Source organism: Phyllobates terribilis, unplaced genomic scaffold, assembly GCF_046119375.1.
Source record: "Phyllobates terribilis strain yellow unplaced genomic scaffold, ASM4611937v1 Scaffold_1__5_contigs__length_1240528914, whole genome shotgun sequence".
In the NCBI taxonomy this organism is placed as follows: domain Eukaryota; kingdom Metazoa; phylum Chordata; class Amphibia; order Anura; family Dendrobatidae; genus Phyllobates; species Phyllobates terribilis.
Window position 1 is genome coordinate 1,041,778,969 of NW_027362761.1, and position 15,367 is coordinate 1,041,794,335.

General features: G+C 43.3%; 1 protein-coding gene across 1 annotated transcript in view; it reads left to right on the top strand.

Moving 5' to 3' along the window:
* DCHS2 (dachsous cadherin-related 2) overlaps nucleotides 1-15,367 on the top strand; it is a 464,316-nt gene that overhangs the window by 388,104 nt on the left and 60,845 nt on the right. The window contains exon 9 of the mRNA XM_073645211.1: nucleotides 11,986-12,826. Coding sequence (XP_073501312.1) covers nucleotides 11,986-12,826 — 841 coding nt within the window. The remainder of the gene's footprint in view (nucleotides 1-11,985; nucleotides 12,827-15,367) is intronic.

The following is a 15,367-nucleotide window of genomic DNA, read 5'->3' on the forward strand; positions in this document are numbered from 1 at the left end:
CTAAGCAATACTTTGGGTGTAGTAGCCCAGCTGCGAAGCAAGCTGCACCGCCTGTGTATCTAATAAGAATTTTTAAATGAATCTAGCCTAGGCAGACTGTGGAGACCCCCAACCAAACCCAGATGCTCAGCCCCCCTACCGCCCCCCTTTCATGGACAATACAATAATGTAACTCTTACAACTGGATGGGTGAGGATCGGTCACAGCTTTATTAACTCTTTATACTCATTCCATTAGAAAGGCATTTTATTTCTAAAATAATTCAGCTTGTTGCAGCATGCCCTGGGTCCCCACTCCGGCAAGTTGGCCAACAAGTGTAACTCTCCAACATGTCCTTTCTATTTCCAGGCCACGGAGGATCCAGCGTACTCGTATGCAGGACTCTGACCCCCACCCATCACTCTTAACGCTTGTTCCACTCCGTCCTGGAGTCCTGACAGGAATATGTCCAGTCCAATATCTATTAAGTGAACACCGTCGGGCCGTATGAGGCCTGCTTTATCTCCTTCCAGTTGTCGGTGTCGTATCACTACACCGCCTCTGTCTCTTCTAAATTTTGCCATCCGAATATTTATTACCCGCCTTGTCCATTCGATGGCCGTGATGTCTCGCGCACCTTGCCATACCGCTATCGGCACAATCTCTGACCATACTATAGGTAATTTTGTGAAAAATTCTCTGAAGCGCTCAGTGTCTAGTTTCATTATTGCCATTAGTTATGCGCTCTTGTGATGACCTAGGTTGTTTCCCCCGGCCTGTATAACTAAGATGACCGGACCTCTTGCCTCTCTCCCTACCTTGATTACCTCCATTAGTACCTGTGGCCATAGCAGGCCTCTAATACCTCTCCAGTTGAAATATGTGTTATGAAACTCTAATTTCCTCCCGCCTGGGCGGACTTTCGCCCTTTTTTGTGCCCAATATATATACGAGTGGCCTATCACTCACACTGTTGGCTTAGCGTCACCTGTAAAAGAAAAAAACCACGTTAGGATAGCAAGTCCGGTCTTATGTATCTCGCCAAACACGTGGATCACCATCTCCCTATCCTCTGAACTTCCGTTTCTGACAGTCCTGCTCTTGCTGCTTCCGTGGCTGCACCTATGCGGAATGAGTGTGTCCCGTAATCTTTGGGGTGGTTCCCTGCCGATGTTATGCATTTATTAAATATAGCTTGGAACAGGTATCTTGATAATGGCGTTCCATCAATGTGTGATAGGAAGAAATTACTTTGTGATCTGATGGTTAGATATGTTTTTACTATTGTTACCCGACTCAGTGTACTGTTTGTGGGTTGTAGAAGTACCCAAGTACCCCTGCCCGCTGGAACCGTTTTCGATTGGTGTATGCATAGACGTATTGCATTATTGGCTATGACTAGGTCCTGGTGTAATAAGCCTCCACTGGTGGTAATTTTGGATTGAGGGACTAATTCGCTTATACATAGCGCCCCGAAGAAGGCGATCACAAATGCAGTAGACATTAGTGTTGCTTCAAATTGTGAGTGTCATGTTAATGGTGTTAGGGATATGATGTGAGAAATCAGTTTTAGTGACACGGGACGGGACGTCTACATTCCTGACTTGGCTGACCCCTTTTCCACCCTTTTATGGATTGTCTGATGATGAATCTTTGTCACATCTCCCCAATTCAGTAGTTGGAAGTGAAATGCTACTCCGGTCAGACACCGCTGCGCTGACGCTGCCCCTCATCATTAGCTGGTGGAGAAATTCTATGGTGACTTGTGATCTGGCTTGTTCACATTGGTCAACCCGTCTGCCTGCTACTAGTCGTGTCCACTCTTCCCATGCCTTACCGTATGCTTGCCACGTTGACGGGGCAACTGACGCTCTGATTAATGGCATCAACTATTCGCCACTAGATCCCATAGGGAGGGTGGGCAACTGTTGCCCGATGGGTGGGCGTTGTGGAAGAGCTCTGTGAAAATCTGCCAATTGAATTGTTATAAAGCGTTAGCAGCAGCTTTATACCCCTCAGCATAGTGGCTAGCGCGGACCCATACATTGTGTTTTAGGCACAGGAATGCTAGCCTGCGTAGTAGGCCTAGCACTGGGAGAGACGATGATGCCATCTTATTAATGCAGTGCGCTAGGCTGGTGTTTTGTGTTATGAAGCGTATATTTTTGTTAGCCAGGCGCGCGCCCCACATTTCTATTGCTACCACTATTGGGGAAAATTATTTTCAGGGCTAGATGCAGCTAAAAATTATTATTAATTTCAAAGCTGGTGGAGCTTGGTATAGATGGCCTAATACAATGAGTCCCACACACTGCTAGAAGCCCAAATATTTTTTCAGAGCTAGATGCAGATAAAAATTATTTTTAATTTGCAACCTGATGGAGGTCAGTATAGATGAACTAATAGACCCAGTCCCACACACTGCTAGAAGCCCAAATATTTTTTCAGAGCTAGATGCAGAAAAAAATTATATTCAATTTGCAGCCTGATGGAGGTCAGTATAGATGGACTAATAGAACAAGTCCCACTCACTGCTAGAAGCCCAAATATTTCTTCAGAGCTAGATGCAGAAAAAAATGGTATTCAATTTGCAACCTGATGGAGGTCAGTATAGATGGACTAATAGACCAAGTCCCACACACTGCTAGAAGCCCAAATACTTTTTCAGAGCTAGATGCAGATAAAAATTATTTTTAATTTGCAACCTGATGGAGATCAGTATAGATGGACTAATAGACCAAGTCCCACTCACTGCTAGAAGCCCAAATATTTTTTCAGAGCTAGATGCAGAAAAAAATGATATTCAATTTGCAACCTGATGGAGGTCAGTATAGATGGACTAATAGACCAAGTCCCACACACTGCTAGAAGCCCAAATATTTTTTCAGAAGTAGATGCAGAAAAAAATTCTATTCAATTTGCAACCTGATGGAGGTCAGTATAGATGGACTAATAGAACAAGTCCCACACACTGCTAGAAGCCCAAATTTTTTTTCTGAGGTAGATGCAGAAAAAAATGATATTCAGTTTGCAACCTGATGGAGGTCAGTATAGATGGACTAATAGAACAAGTCCCACACACAGCTAGAAGCCCAAATATTTTTTCAGAGCTAGATGCAGATAAAAAATATTTTTAATTTGCAACCTGATGGAGATCAGTATAGATGGACTAATAGACCAAGTCCCACACACTGCTAGAAGCCCAAACATTTTTTCAGAAGTAGATGCAGAAAAAAATTATATTCAATTTGCAACCTGATGGAGGTCAGTATAGATGGACTAATAGAACAAGTCCCACACACTGCTAGAAGGCAAAATATTTTTTCAGAGGTAGATGCAGATAAAAATTATTTTTAATTTGCAGCCTGATGGAGGTCAGTATAGATGGACTAATAGAGAAAGTCCCACACACTGCTAGAAGGCCAAATATTTTTTCAGAGCTAGATGCAGACAAAAAATTATTTTTAATTTGCAACCTGATGGAGGTCAGTATAGATGGACTAATAGAGAAAGTCCCACACACTGCTAGAAGGCCAAATATTTTTTCAGAGCTAGATGCAGATATAAATTATTTTTAATTTGCAACCTGATGGAGGTCAGTATAGATGGACTAATAGAGAAAGTCCCACACACTGCTAGAAGGCCAAATATTTTTTCAGAGCTAGATGCAGAAAAAAATTATATTCAGTTTGCAACCTGATGGAGGTCAGTATAGATGGACTAATAGAACAAGTCCCACACACAGCTAGAAGGCCAAATATTTTTTCAGAGGTAGATGCAGATAAAAATTATTTTTAACTTGCAGCCTGATGGAGGTCAGTATAGATGGACTAATAGAGAAAGTCCCACACACTGCTAGAAGGCCAAATATTTTTTCAGAGCTAGATGCAGACAAAAAATTATTTTGAATTTGCAACGTGATGGAGGTCAGTATATATGGACTAATAGAACAAGTCCCACTCACTGCTAGAAGGCCAAATATTTTTTCAGAGCTAGATGCAGAAAAAAATTATATTCAGTTTGCAACCTGATGGAGGTCAGTATAGATGGACTAATAGAACAAGTCCCACACACTGCTAGAAGCCCAAATATTTTTTCAGAGCTAGATGCAGAAAAAAATTATATTCAATTTGCAACCTGATGGAGGTCAGTATAGATGGACTAATAGAATGATGCTATGCCCAAAAGATTTTACTTCACTAGGTGCAGTAAAAAAATTGGTATTCTATACACAGGTGGTATGTCTTGCAACACAGATAGGCTACTCCACTGACTAACACACTCTGCAATAGGCCAAAAAGGATTAGCTTTGCTAGATTCAGCCAAATGCTGTGAAAAAAACTTGCACAGCACTGGCACAGACCTGCCTGGCAAAAACTGATTGGAACTGATGTAACCTAGTCCTGAAAAGGACTGCAATTACAATTAGTCTTTACTCCCACAATCTATCTATTTAAGAGCACAGACCTGCCTGATAAAAGTCGTAGGAAATGCTGTAACCTAGTCCTTAAAAGGACTGCAATCACAACTATTTCCTACTCCCAAGCTATCTGTAGATTTGTGCGAAAATTGGCTTGAAATTAACAAGGTATAGCGCACACAGCAACAGCGGTGCCGTCTAACACGCAGCTGCAGCAGTGAGAAAATGGTGGCGACATGGAAAATGGCTGGGTCTTATAGGGCAAGGACATGTGACATACACTGCCAATGACACATGCCCTTGCTTGTGTGAAAAAAAGCACTTCGCTCCGTGTGTGCGCTGCTGATAGGCTGACAGATTGCACCTCCCCACTGTAAATGCGGGAAAGAGAAAAAAAAATGGATTTCTTCATTATTCCTGCAGAGATCCATCCCCTGCCCCTCCCCCCACCCCGCTGTACACTCAAACTGCGTATTAACATTAATTTTCATCATTACTGAGAAAAAATCCAGTTATGATTTTGGTGCACGAACAGTTATCGAACATAACCTCGAACAGCCGAATTTTTCTCAAATCGTTCGTGTTCGCCGAACGGCTCGAACACCGCCCAAAACAGCTCGAATTTGAGATTGGCGAACAGTTCGAGTAGAACAACGCTCATCTCTATTTGTAAGTATCCCTGAAGCAGAGGCATAGCCTAGGGTTCAGCACAGATGATGAGGCCGGTGAAACACACTTGAGTGTCCCCCAAACCAAGTATCTCAAGTTTACAATGACTGAGGCACACCTACCTCAGCAGACAACAATGGTGTTACTGAATAAATCACTATACAAAGACCAATACCATTATTATAACCACAGAGTGACCACATAGTACTAGATACCAGTTTTGCAGACGATATAAGTGATTATAGTAGAATTGTATATAGTGACTTATAGGTGAAGTTCTCTCTGGTTGGAGTTGTTCACTTTTCCCATCTTTTCCATGTGGCCCAAAGTTTGCAACACAGACACGTTTCACTTCTGACATTTCCAGCACCAACCCCACTTATTCCAAACCTGCACAAGTTCCCCATCTTGCCGCTACCATCAATTATGTGCCTGTTTCATCCCATGCTCTGCTGTGTTGTGGAGTACAGGAACTATTGTACTTCAGAAATATTATTGTCATTATGATGCCTCCTAGACAGTAACCATGCCCCATATGTGCCACTTTAATACTTTATAAGGAGTAACTCAGGGAATTATAACCTTTAATCTTGTGCATGCCCACTTATACAGTAATAATGCCCTGAGTGCGCCCTTATAAAGTAATAATAACCATAGTGTACGCTTATAAAGTAATAATAACCATAGTGTACGCTTAAAAAGTAATAATACTATGAGTGCCCAAATTAAAGTAATAATGCAAACATTTTAATCATCCACCTTTTTCCAGTTTAAAGATAAAAAAGAAAACTAAATAAAAATAAACATATCTGCAATGTCCAGTCTATCAGATGTAAGGCAGCGCTAGTCATCATACTGGGGGATACTCGCTGCACCGGGTCAATTAAGCACACCAGCCACGTTTTTCAGTTTTCACACTTCAGCAGTTTATTGCACTTCATAACTGCTTATCACACAGTCCATCTTAGTGGCTCACTGGCATATTACACACATAACATTCGGGAGCCTTTCCAGTGACAGACACGTCCACTTGGCTCCAGTTACAGCCCTCAGCTAGGCAACAACATAAATGTCCATATAACGCAGTGTTTTTACATTGGCGGGTTTTTAGCTGCTTCAGTTTTATCCTGCCACTCCTGTGGCTTTATGGTTTCCCAGATGGGAGTCTCCAGCCCTCGTACCATCCAAGGCTACTGGTTTGCTTACACAGCCAACATCCAGCCTCTGCCTTTCAGACTTCAATAGGCCTCACTCTCTAGCGGTGTCCCACACAGGAACAGACCTCAGGCCTTACACACACCACTGTGTCAAGTCTATCAAGGTTTACATATCCTTTAGTACACACCCCACAGACCTGTGCTGATGTCACAGTCATGTGATCAGACATTCTGTGCATACAGGACCTGTGCTATATCACAGTCATGTGACCAGCCACCTGAGGGGGAAGGTACATGGTCAGCCCAAAACACATCCTGGATCATTACAGTAATGCCAAGCAAGCCGCTGCATTACATATCCCCCCCCTCTGTTCAAACTTGTGGGGTTGAACACATAGTATACACAATTACCTCACAACCCACAGTTCACACCGAGACCATGTACTTGACAATTGCGTTGTTCAGCACCTGGAACATTAGTCATTGATATTAGCCCATTCCTTAGGGACCTACCATTTGTCATTGTCACTGACCTCGTCAAGTCACATTTCTGGGTCGTAACTTTGCTCTCAGCGGTCAATACAGCAGTGTGACTCACATGCCCTGGTATCTAAGGTCCGGTTCGACTCCGTACTGTCCCATTCTCTATTGGGTCGTTTGTATGGGCCACTCAAACCTGAGTTACTGGAGGTCTCACTACCTCTAAACCCACGCCCACTACTCTCAGGACATCTTGAAAGGTCTCTAACTTCAGCTGTATCTGTTCTGTTACTTAGGGGGACCTTTCTCTGTCTGGTCTCACAATTTCTAGACGGCTGCCACTTTCTGCTGCTCAGGCAATGCTGCCTTTCCATTTGTAGTCTGGTGAGATTCAACTGTTCTACCTCTCGCTGGTAGGTCACTCGGTACTCTATCAGCATGTGCATATATTCCAGGCTTTCTTCCGCTCCTACAGCGGAGAATGACACCATGCCGTCTTCATCTGGTATCCAGTCCTGACGATCACGTGGACTGCTTACTTTCACCACCCCAGACTCCTTTACCATCATCTGCATGGCTCGGCCATTTCTCCCAATGAGCTTTCTCACCAGAACATGAGGCACCCAGATGACCTCTTCCCGCAGACTGTGAGCTTTTCTCATAAGCTCCAGTTGTCTAACGGCTTGTTCCATCTTCAACTGGAGAAACCGCTTTGTGCGCATACTTTGCCAGTGCATGTCACTTAGGATCGCCACCCTCTTCACTGTGACTTCGATCGTGGACAGGACCACCAGCTGTTTAGCTCCTGAGGTTGAGTACACCTTACAGGCTCCCACGGCCTTCTTAAAATCTTCATGCACGGACTCACTGGTGCATTCTTCCCTCAAATCCTCGGGTACATCTATGAGGCATTTGTACCGGGACGTTTCTGTCTCACCAGTGGTCCCCAAAAGATCATTTAGCTCAGTTTTCAGGGGCAACTGACTATCAGCTTCTTCACCCTGTATGCTTCCCCTGAGCTGACTCACAGCTACAAACTCAAGAATTTCCGTCTTGACCACTTCCATTTCATATTTATCTTCGGTTAACACTCTCTTAGCTCTCCTCAGGTCCACCTTCTCATTGTATAAGGGAGTGAGTGCAACTTGTTTTTCCTTTTCCAAGGAGGCCTCATTCACTAAATGATACCTTGCCAGGCGACTTTTGAGCTTGAAAACTTCTTCCTCTAGCTCCGCTACTTGCCTCTCAGCAGCCCATCTCTGAAGCTCTTCCTGCTTCAACTGCTCCTTTAACAGTAGAGTTCTCTCAGACCTCTCTGTCTCCAATGCGCCCACTCGGCACTCAACAGCCAGTCTCTCAATCTTCTCTTGCTTCAAATGGGCTTGTAGCGACTCCTTGAGCTCCTTGATCTCGGCTCCTACATCCACCGAATGATCCGAGCTCGCATTATTCGAGGAGGTATCTGCTTCATACCTCCCATCTCCAGTGGCCAACTCCTGGCCCTGGTCTGTGGCTTCTCCGATAGACTCCATCTTTTCCCACTCAGCTTCCATCTTGCTGATTCTTTCCTTAAGGCACGTCTCTGCCCTCTGGAGATTATCACAGAACGTCTGCAACTCCTTCACCTGAGCTTCCAGACCTAGGGTCTTTCTGCGGAGATCACCATTTTCATCACGGGTGTTCTGCAGAGTGGTCTCAACCACTTGGCGCATGTACTCTGCATCCGCCTTATCATCCTCTAGTTTTTCTTTAACCCTGAGGAGATCCTCATAGTCTCTCTTGACTTGTTGCAGTTCCCTATTGAACTTTTCATGCCTCTTTTCTGCCTCATGATCGTGACCAGACACTTCATCTTTTATTGCCTCTTTCAGGGCGGATAACTCCCGGTCTCGCTGGTACAGAGAGTCCACCAGCCGCTCCTTCTCCTGCATTAGAGGCTTTACTTGCTCCTGGAATTGCTGCAGCTCCCTCATGAGTTCACCATACTCCTTCTTGGAGTCACACAGCTCCTGGTTGAACTGCTCGCGCAGTCGTTCTAGGTTTTGTTCACGCCCAGAAACTTCATCCTGCAGCGCCTCTTTGAGGGCAGACAGCTCTATCTGTACCAGGGAGAAGCGATCTTTCACCTCGCATAACTCATCTTCACACTCCGCTTTGTCAATCTCTAATTGAAAAACGTCCTCCTTGATTTTGCGGCGGTCCTCCTCTATTTCGTAGAACGCTTCCTTCCATTGGTTAACCTCCTCGTCGCTTCTCTCCAGGTCTCGCTGCCAGTTCCTCACAACCTGGTATATTTTCTGCTGTTCAGACTCCAGGTTCAGCTGGTCTGAGGACACGTTCCCCAGGTTTTCCCTTAGTTGCTGCACGTCACTCTGATACTGCTGCCTGATAGGCTCCAGCTCTTGGTCAGGACTGGCCGCCTCCTCTTTCAGGGCTGTCAGATCCTTCTGACTTAGTACTGTACCGGAGGTTGCTATTGGCAACGTCACCTCCTCTTCTGCTTCTAAAGGAGGATCCACACTTGAAACAAAGGCACACAGAACTACATTTTCTTTATTTTCACTTGCAGCAAAGACTACAGGCGCAACCTTTTTGTGGCCCTTGCACCGTCGACGATGAGAGGGGGACTCTCTCCCCTCGTCTAGCCCCTCCTGACTGACCTCTCTTTCTACTTTTGTAGTGTCACCATCAGTTGTGGGGTCTGCGTCACTCCCTATGGTGTCGTGGACCAACAAGTCACCTCCCACCTTGATGTCACCCCCTTCTACTGGAGCTACTCCATTATCAACGGTCACATTGTCATTTTTAGGCAGTACCAACCCACCACCAGTAAATTTTTTTGATTTTCTATACTCCACGCTGTTTTGAACAACTGCCCCTTTTTTGACTCCGCCCCCTTTTTAACAACCACACCGGTAGGGGAATTTTTACAAGAAAAATCAACAATAGTCTTAGGACTCAGTTCACAACAGCTCTTACCACCTCCCCGGGCACTCTGGGACAACAATGGCGCCCCCGGAGAGTTCACAGAATAGTCCACTGCCGCCATTCTATACGGTGCCCACCTCTTTGGTGGTTCCTGCACCATGTCCAGTAGAAGTTTCCCAAATTCCTGCTGCGGTTTTAACTGGCATTTTAATCGCTCAATAGCTTCATTTTCTTTTGCTGCTCCGTTCACAGCCATCGTGGTACACTATTCACACACACCGCTCTCCCCAGAAAATTTTCGTGGCCCCACCGAGCCACAGCAAACCAGGTTTGAGTGCGACGACAATTTTCGTAACCCCTGCCGAGTTACCGCAAGATGCTTTAATCTTCGTGACTCCGCCGAGTCACAGCAAGATGCTTGAATCTTCATGACCCCGCCGAGCCACAGCAAAACCGGGTTTGAGTGTGACGATAATCTTCGCAACCCCACCGAGTTACAGCCAGATGCTTTAATCTTCGTGACCCCGCCGAGCCGCAGCAAGATGCTTGCATCCACACTCATCATTCAATGCCGTTACCTCTAGCAACAAGGGTGCCGTTGCCCCTAGCAACCGGGCTGCGGTTGCCCTTAGCAACTGTCTGCAGCTGCCCCTAGCAACCGGGCTGCAATTGCCCGCATTCTCAAACCACATGTAAGGCAGCGCTAGTCATCATACTGGGGGATACTCGCTGCACTGGGTCAAGTAAGCACACCAGTTTTCACACTTTAGCAGTTTATTGCACTTCATAACTGCTTATCACACAGTCCATCGTAGTGGCTCACTGGCATATTACACACATAACATTCGGGCGCCTTTCCAGCGACAGACACATCCACTTGGCTCCAGTTACAGCCCTCAGCTAGGCAACAACATAAATGTCCATATAACCTTGGTGGGTTTTTAGCTGCTTCAGTTTTATCCTGCCACTCCTGTGGCTTTATGGCTTCCCAGATGGGGGTCTCCAGCCCTCGTACCATCCAAGGCTACTGGTATGCTTACACAGCCAACATCCAGCCTCTGCCTTTCAGGCTTCAATAGGCCTCACTCTCTAGCGGTGTCCCACACAGGAACAGACCTCAGGCCTTACACACACCACTGTGTCAAGTCTATCAGGGTTTTTATATCCTGTAGTACACACCCCACAGGACCTGTGCTGATGTCACAGTCATGTGATCAGACATTTTGTGCATACAGGACCTGTCCTATGTCACAGTCATGTGACCAGTCACCTGAGGGGGAAGGTACATGGTCAGCCCAAAACACATCCTGGATCATTACAGTAATGCCAAGCAAGCCGCTGCATTACACAGAATATAAAAGTAGTTAAAGGGGTTGTCCACTACTAGGATGACTCCTTCTCCTGCCCCGCCTTCAGACATATAAGTAATCAAGAAAGCAATCATAGCATTCACTTGATTACTTTGCGGGGACAGTGACACCAGTGCTGATTAGGCTTAGGGCTCACGTGACATAACTTCACGTGAGCCGTGTGAGAGCGAGTGCCAACATCACTGGAACGGCGGCGGCACGGGTGGTGAGTATAGGTGTTTTTATTTTTACGGGGACAAACACTCAGATTGAGAAGGGGTTGTCCTAGTAGTGGACAACCCCTTTAACCCACAAGGTAAATGCTGTAAAGAGAAAAACAATTAAACACCAGGATTGCTCCTTTTGATTGCCACACCTCTATTAATTTTTTTTTTATAAAAATGATTGAAATGGTAAACATATCCCTCCCCCTAGAATAAAAAACAAAAATTAAGAGTCTCACAATTATTTTTTTTATACAAAGCTCAAGATATTTTTGAGCCACTAAAATAATAAAAAAACTATATAATTTTGGCATCTCCATAGTTATACTGACATGAGCTATCATATTGCCATGTCATTTTTGACATACAATGAACGTCATAAAAACAAAACCTTTTTTTTTAAAAAATGGCACAATTAAATTTTTCACCAATTCATCCCACTTGGAATTTTTCCCATTTTCAGTACATTGTATGGTAAAATGAATGGTGTCATTCAAAACTACAACTTGTCCCATAAAAATAAGTCATCGGTTATATGGGAATTTCGACAGGAAAACAAAATAAAAGTTATGATTCTTGTAAAAAGGGGAGGAAAAAACAAAGGCGTACAAATTAAAAAAATTGCCTAGTTCTTAAAGGGTTTAATGAGAGATGACATGTCACTCTCTGAAAGCTATGTAATATGACAGGATTGTCCCTGGTTCTTTTGTAGAGAGAACTGGTTTGGCGTTGGGTATTATAAATGACTTGTCTACTAAGCTGTATTTCATATGTTTCAGGTTATTTCAACATCCACCGAAAAATCTAAAAATCTCATTGACGTGAAGACAATAAAGGTTCCAGAAAATGTGAAACCTGGTGAAATGATTGGCTCTGTGAAGTTGCATGAAGATAAGTTTTTGATCAATTCGAAGCTCAGATATCGTCTATCTGATGAAGACCGCAGCAGTCACGTTGCCATTGACAGTTTCAGTGGAGCTTTATACCTTTCCAGACCAGTAGATTATGAAACCACTACTCAATACATGTTACGTATTAACATACAGGATCCCAACAAGATACCTCCTCAGAACCACTCTATCATCCTAAAGGTGGATGTTGAAGACCAAAATGACCATTATCCTGTTTTTCCTGACCTCATTGTAGTCATAGGGATTGTAGAAAATGTCCCTGTTGGAACCATATTGTATACATTTAAAGCAAAAGATGGGGATGGCAACATAGCAAATAGTAAAATTAAATATTCATTAAATGTGGAAGGAGGAAAAGACAATCCCTTTGTTATTCACGAATGGGATGGAATCTTGACTACAACCCGAGCTCTGGATCGAGAAACAGAGGAGTCATTTATTCTGACAGTGATTGCAACAGACCAGGCTACTAACATAACACAGCGCCGACACTCTTCACTGACAGCTCGGATTATCATTCAGGACATCAACGACAACCGTCCAAGTTTCCTCTCATCGCCTGCTGCTTCTGTAATGGAGGACGCCGAAATTGGCTCTTTCATACACAGAGTAGTGGCTGAGGATCCGGATGAGGGAAAGAATGGAAAAATCACATTTCACATCATGGATGGAAATTCAAAGCAAGTTTTTTCGCTGGATGAAACAACAGGTATTATACTTAATATTCACAACCCGGTAGTTGAAATTGGAAAATGTGTTTCTGAAGACAGTTTTTAAGATGATCCATGTTCCCACTTCTAACTGATCGTACAGCTGCCAAAACCTAGACTTGGCTATGGAGACACTCAACACATCTGCTTGTAATTTATGGGAATGCTGTCATCATATAATGAGAATAGATGGTGTGTGCCTGGCAAGGTATTATCACATTTGTAGCATTATTGGGCTTTCAATAGATTCAGCAGTATTTTTGGTTGCTAAAATAAATGCCTATATTTACTATGCACAAAGTATATCTGGAGGGGAGTGTGACCACACCTGTCCATCGGCCTCCTGCAAATGGAAAATACTGAGCATTGGAAAGCCATTTTTGTATTGGAGGAGGCTAATGGACAGGACTATTCACATGCTCCTCTATCAGCTGCCATTTTGAGAACAGGAGAGCAGAGTAGGCTGTGTCAAAGCTCTGACAATTACAAGAGAAGAACCTGTAATACTTATATATTAGAAAGTGTCTTAAAATCATATCCACAACACATCTGTTAAAATTAATATGAAGTGGCCAATCCCTTTAAAAATACTTTCTACAATCAAATTCACTAGTAATGTTTGCAGTTAAATATGGTAGCAGGAAGATTTACCATAATTGTTTTCATAATATAAAAGATTTACTGCAGCTTTTAAAGTGTATTCCACCCATTGTTATGTAGATTGGGGTTGTCAAACACATCATGCTTAGACACAGTCTTTCATACAGTTGGGCATGGGTAGACAGCAAATCCTATATCACAATTGATCTGGATTTTGTTCACTACAATTTCTTGGTAAATATACATGATCAGCCATAATATAGTGTGATTATATATATATATATATATATATATATATATATATATATATATATATATATATATATGTGTGTGTATATATATATATATATATATATATATATATATATATATATATATATTACACACAGAAAATCACATGGTTCAAGTGCAGACTCCACAAGACCTCTGAATGTTTCCTGCATGGTAAGGAGAAGCTGAGCAGAATGATATATAAGTTTGTTGGAAAAGATTCAGGATCACTTGTACTTTATTCATTGGAATGCATAGGAGTCCAGTGGGCGGTCCTTGTAAATGATTGACCTGCATGCACAGCAATTAACAGGGAAAAATGTCAATCACTGGATAGGACCGCCCACTTTAATCATATGTATGCAAAAAACAGGGATTTCAAAGAATAAAATGCCACGGCCCCACTATCAGTATTTGGTCAGTATTCGGTCAGTATTTTTTCTCAGGAGTGGGAGCCAAAACCAGGTGAGGAATAATCAGAGAAAAGGTATAATAGAAACAAGTCACCAATTCTGTATTTATCACCCACTCCTGCTTTTGGCTCCCACTTCTGAGAAAAAATACTGACCGAATACTGACCAAATACTGATAGTGGGGCCGTGGCCTTATACTGAAACTCTTCTCACTAAAATGTCAATCAATCTGACCAGCTCATCCTGCTCTATAACATCCTGCCTGCGGGACAGATGCCGTTTTGAAGGTTGAACCTTCATTGAGCGAACTAGTTTTTCACCACGTTACATAGATAGAACTTAGTCATCACATTGAACTTAGTCATGTTGTTCGAGTCAATCCGGAACAGTTTTTGCGGTGTACTCATAGTCACGACATACTCCTGAAGTGATGCAAACATAAAGATTTTTATTCATACAGTAATTACATCATAGGACTAAAAGAAATTTAGTTTATTGCTTCGGGGCGACAGTAGTTTTGACGTTTCCACCCCTTCAAGTCGTTATCAAGGCCTCACAGCAACAGTGTGAGAAATGGGTATGACGGCTATAACGCACCAGGTAGAGATGTATAGGAGGTGTACCACTCTCACCCACTTCTTGCACTGTTAGTGCAACACCTTGATAAAGACTCGGGAAAGTCGAAACGTCAAAACGACTGTTTTCAGAAGCACTGAACAAAGTGTATTCTATTCCTGTGATGTAACTACGGTATGAAAAAAATACCTTGGGGACGAATAATTAAGGCTGGTGTTGCACATGCCACTTAATGAACTTGGCGCGTCTTCTCAGTGGTAAATGCCTTACAAGAAATGTTACTTTAGTCATAGAGTGGACTAGCATTTTTGGTATAAAATAATGCCCTTTCTCACCTCGGCTCTTCTCCAGCACCCCCCAGCTCTGTCCATTTTGAAAGAGCTGCAACAAACTGGCATGAAAACACTAAAAGTTGCAAAATTTTTGCTTAACACCACAAATTTGCTACTTTTTAAGGTCTTTTTACCCAGTTTTCTGGGTAAGCTTTGATGAATCACTCAGTTTACGTTCGCCTCACTTCAGAAGTGTGCAGTGAATTTGACTAAATGATCTACTTGCACCCCCATCTAATGAATACCAAGTGCACTCCAAATTACCCTTATATTTTCAGTGTGGCAGAGAGCTTTTTGCTGTTAAAGGAGATCCCTGCCATTAGGGAATATAATTTTCATAAAGGGATGT